Consider the following 4,997-nt stretch of genomic DNA (forward strand, 5'->3'; position numbering starts at 1 on the left):
CTATCATGTGGAAGATAAATTAAACACATTTTGTGGGTTTTAGTGGACTAAGCCCAAGGTGGATAGTGTCCAGAGGAGCAAAATCAGGATTTGCCTCCTGATTATACTGTATTCTGACTGGTTGAAGGAATTGATCATATTTAACCTGCAGAAGAAAGAGGCAAGGTGGATATGATACCTGTATTTAATCATTTGAAGAGCTGTCCTATGGAAAAGGGATTAGATATGTTCTGTTTGGCCACAAAGGATAGAACTAGGAGCAGTGGGCAGAGGTTACAAAAAGTCAGATTTAACCTTGATTTAAAGAAAGTCTAAGAATTAGAATAATCTGAAAATGGATTACTACCTTTAGAAATAGTGGATTCTGTGTAAGTAGGGTTCTTCAAGCAAAGACCAGATGCCTACTAATTGGACATGTTGTAGAGCAGGTTCAGGTTCAAGTTGGCTCAGATGACCTTTTGAAGGGTCACTTGCAAATCTCAGAGTCAATTGTTCTGATTTCTTCAGTTTACTTTTACATTTGTTTTCCCCAGATACCCTAATAAAGTGGAGGAAAATAGGAGTTTATAGCAATGAACCAGAACATGACATCTGTGGGTTTTAAAAATCTCACTTTTGAAGAAAGTTTTGAATTCTTCAGATACCTATACACTTTCCTGATGAATGTACAGAATTCTGTCTCAGAATTTGGGGCTGACTAAATCGTTGATGTGATTTTGGTATTTTATATATGTTGTTGTTGTTGTTGTTATTATTATTATTATTATTATATTATATGGTATTTATATATATTATTGGTACTTCTTAGGATTTAAGAAAATACAAACATAGTTTATAATTTGTTGAAAGGTGGGTTGTTTAGCCAACTTGTAATTGTCATTCTTGACATTGAGGTGGGTCCTGATAAGGGTGATTGAACTCTATTGACAATCCTCTATTTAATCATTTTTATCATTATTAGCTATACCCACTGACCATTTTGTCGCTCCTTTTTTATCTCCTCTTCCTGCAGTCTTGACACTCCATTATGGAGAAGTTACTAGTTGGTAGCTAAAAAACAAGTACGAGGAATTCAAATAATCTACAAACAAAATAATTAATTTGTTCATGGATTAGGCTTAAATATGCAAGCACAAGGGCCTAGATTTTTAGAATCTTAAGATCCCAGGTTTAGATCCTGAAGAGAACTGAGAGGTCATCTGGGCCAACCAGTTCCATCATTTTACAGATGAAGAAACTGAGGCCAAGAATAGTTAAGTAATTTGCTAAGGATTCACTAGTAATAAAGTAGGAGAACTAGGATTTGAACACAGGTCCTCTGCCTCAATATCTAGGGTGATTTTGATTGTTGCATACTACAAGCCTAGTCAAACTACATTATGCTGTTTCTCCCAATTTGTTTTTTAAATGTCTGACAACCATTTTATAAGGTCAGTTTGCAGTTTTTCTCCTTATATTTACAGCACTTTTTCAAGAAAATGTTTACATGCTTTAATCTTGGCCATATTCTTTATATAATAGAGTAAGTAGTAAAAGAGGGAGAATGATCTGTTCATTCCATTGTGGGAAACTGTCACATATAAGCAAGTTTCTCTTCGTGTTTCTTGGAGCTTAGTCTAAGAATAGGGCCATGGATACTTGTTGGAGAAGGTGATTTGAATAAGAAGCACTGAGTCTTTATGTAAAAAGTAGAACACCAGTAAAAGCTCCGTGAGTCTGTGGCTCTTAATAAATTCTCTTGCCTATTTATAATACACAGTGTTAACATGAGAAATGAGAGCTTGTTCCAGATAGAAATAGGACTGCTGCCACAGTATATAAAAATTCCATCATATTATAGATTTGTAATGTCAGAATAATCGCCCTGAGGTCACCAGTTCAGCCCTAAGGTAGGAGTACTCCTGAACCATGCTAGATACATCAGGAGTGATTTCATTTTTTTAAACCCTGGGGGAAGGAGAATCAGATACTTAGCAGCTTTCTCAAATTTTTTCATTTGCATTTAATATTAAGTCCTTCTGTTGTATTTGAAGCCTGTTTCATTTTTCTGTTTGCAGTGAAAGTGGAGAACTACAAATCACCATTCTTTTTATAATAGTCTCATTATTTACAAATAAACTTTTGTGGCCAAATTCATGCCTGTTTTTTGATTCACTCAGTCTTCTTGTTACTCTTATTTGTTCACAGTACTCCGCACTACTGTACTTTGGAACTTTGGACTTAAAGTTTCCTTCCTATTTCTCTAGTAATTCATACAGTTCTCATTTTGGTGCATTCTCATCTACTTTCTCATAGCAGGGGGTTGCAAACCTTTTATACCCAGGCCATTGTGTAAGGTTGTTGATTGTACTTACAGGAAAGCAAATTTTAGTATGAATGTGAATGACACATCTTTTCCTATCACACTCAAATTCCTTCCCTTGGTAGGAGAGGAAGGAAAGGAAGACAGCACTTCAACTGGTTTCCTCTCCCTCCTCCACGTCCTCCCCCCCAAGTTCTCTACTACATTGGATTCTGTTGCCATTACATTCTTCTCCCTTGCAATCATGGAATTATCTTTCACTTTTATCACTGGTTTCTGATACCTGTTTGCAGTTAAATGCTCCTGCTTTTATTTACATCATATTTTCAAATCTTGATGAGAATCTCTTCATCCCTCATGTAAATTATTACAGTAATCTTGCTATTGCCCTATTTATTGTCAATATTTTTCTTATAGTTAGTCTTGCCTCCTGCAACCAGGTATTTTCCCTAGCTACCATTATGCCCTCTTCCCTGTCTTTTAAAAATTTATTGCTCTCTATAACTGAATTAAACTTCTTTACTCTGAGCCTTCACCAGGTTGTGCTGAATTACAAAACTATTATTGACTCCTACTATGTCTGAAGCAGCTGCATGGCTCAGTGATAGAGCACTGGGCCTGGGGGTGTGGAAGGGTTGAGTTCAAAAAGGCCTCAGATGCCTACTAACTGTGTGACCCTGGGCAGGACACTTAAGCTCTATTTGCTTGAGTTTCCTCAACTGTAAAATGGGGGTAATAACAGCATCTACTTCACAGAATTATTGTGAGGATCAAATCAGATCATATCTGTAAAAAGTGCTTAGCACAGTGCCTGGCACATGGTAAGCAGTATATCCATGCTTATTCCCTTCCCTTTCCCCCTCCCCCTCCTTCCAGATTGTTGAGGTGAACTTTGGTTTGTTGGTCCCATTTGTTACCTTTTTTCATACCTGAAGCATAGACAAGGCCAGATCATGATCCATCCCTTCAATCGTTCAAAAATCTTTTTTCCTCCTACCTGGAACTGAGGTGATAGTATTCTTCTCCTGGCTTCCACTCCCGTTCACCATGTGATATTCATGTGTTCCTTTTTTGTGCAAAGTAAACTCTCGCCTCAATGCTTATTACACATTAAATATTATACCTGGGGTCATCAGTTGAGCTGGAAGGAACCTCAGAGGGCACGTAATCCAGCCCCTTCATTTTTACAGTGGAGAGAACAGAGAGGTTAAGTGATTTCCAAAGGTCATGAAGGTAGTAAGTAGTAGAATCTAAATTCAAACCCATTTCCTGTTAATACACATCCACTTCTTTTTCTTCATTTTGTTGGTGTTATGAAGCTCTTTCCTTTCTCCTGTTTGCAACTGAGATATCTATTTCATGTTATACACTTCTTCAGGTAAGTACTGGGTCTTTTTTAGTTCATGTATTTGCACTACTGAAGATGATGATAATACTTTGCTTTGGTTATTATATTTATTTCTCATCTATAAGAATAATTAGAGAAAAGGCTTATTATTTTGAAACAGGTATTCCTTATTTATTTGTTATGCTCATTGTAATTCATCTTCATTCTATTGCTTATCTCATGAATCTCTTTTAATGTGAATGATCTGAAGCTAAACAATACCTAATCTTTAATGTCTCCAGGGAATCCTGCCTCTGGATTATCTTAACAATAGTGATCTTTTCAAAGCTGAGAGCATGCTCACAAATGCACTACAGATTCTTGAGCAGTTTAAGGTAAGCATCATATGAAAAGGGACAAATGATACATCTAGGAAAACACAGGTTAGACCTTGAAGTTTGCTTTTAAATGATTATTGGGAGAGAGATGACACCTCTGATTTCACTGGTACAGAGAACTCCCAAATGAGGAAACTAAGTCAAGTCAGCACCTTATCTGTAATTTACAGTCTCTTACTGTAATTTACAGTATAGCCTCGACCATTGAAAGGTTATTTGACTTCTCCAGGGACACAAAGTCATTATATATTGGAAGTGAAACTTGAACCCAGGTCTTCTTGGCTTTAAAGGCCAGCTCTCTATCCATGACACCATGAACTGCAGATATGGTCTGACTAGGGCAGAGTATAACAAATCTAACTCACTATCTTCATCTTCAGAATTTCATTCTTATATATCCCTCCTAAAAAACTTCCTATCCCTTCTGCACTGACTATCCCTTTAGAATGTTAGCCCGAAAGATCCTTCATATTCTCTCTCCGAAACCTTAGAAATCTACTTGTCTAACATCCAGGGTACTTCTCAGACTGTGTCCAGATTTCCTGTCTTGTGTATTCCATATTCTAAGATGGAGTAGTCAGTTCTCATGCTTCTCGTTTCTACCCCAGCAACTATTTTCTCTTTAAATCAATAAATCATCAGCCATTCATAAAGTGCACACTGCATACCAGGCAATGAACTAGGTGGTGGGACTACATAGACAAAAACGAAACAACCCCTGCCCTGCAAGAGCTTATATACCAAAGGAGAAAACAGCACTCACATTATTTAAACGCTATTGTGTTTAGGGTCAGATCTATTAGAATCAAAAGTTTATAAAATTTGGGCAACTAGCTGGCACAGTGGATAGAGCATTGGCCCTCGAGTCAGGAGGATGTGAGTTCAAATCTAGTCTCAGACACTTGACACTTACTAGCTGTGTGACCCTTGGCAAGTCACTTAACCCTGATTGCCTTGCCAAAAAATAATA

The 4,997-nt window shown here is 37.1% G+C and overlaps 1 protein-coding gene across 6 annotated transcripts in view; it reads left to right on the plus strand.

Annotated features, from left to right (window-relative positions):
* The window catches only part of PIGN (phosphatidylinositol glycan anchor biosynthesis class N), a 225,864-nt gene that overhangs the window by 102,937 nt on the left and 117,930 nt on the right, over positions 1-4,997 (plus strand). For all 6 annotated transcript variants that reach the window (XM_027868736.1, XM_027868738.1, XM_027868740.1 and 3 more), the window contains one exon: positions 3,932-4,024. In XM_027868736.1, the coding sequence (XP_027724537.1) occupies positions 3,932-4,024 (93 nt within the window). The remainder of the gene's footprint in view (positions 1-3,931; positions 4,025-4,997) is intronic.

The sequence above is a fragment of the Vombatus ursinus genome, unplaced genomic scaffold, assembly GCF_900497805.2.
Source record: "Vombatus ursinus unplaced genomic scaffold, bare-nosed wombat genome assembly UNPS02014791.1, whole genome shotgun sequence".
In the NCBI taxonomy this organism is placed as follows: Eukaryota; Metazoa; Chordata; class Mammalia; order Diprotodontia; family Vombatidae; genus Vombatus; species Vombatus ursinus.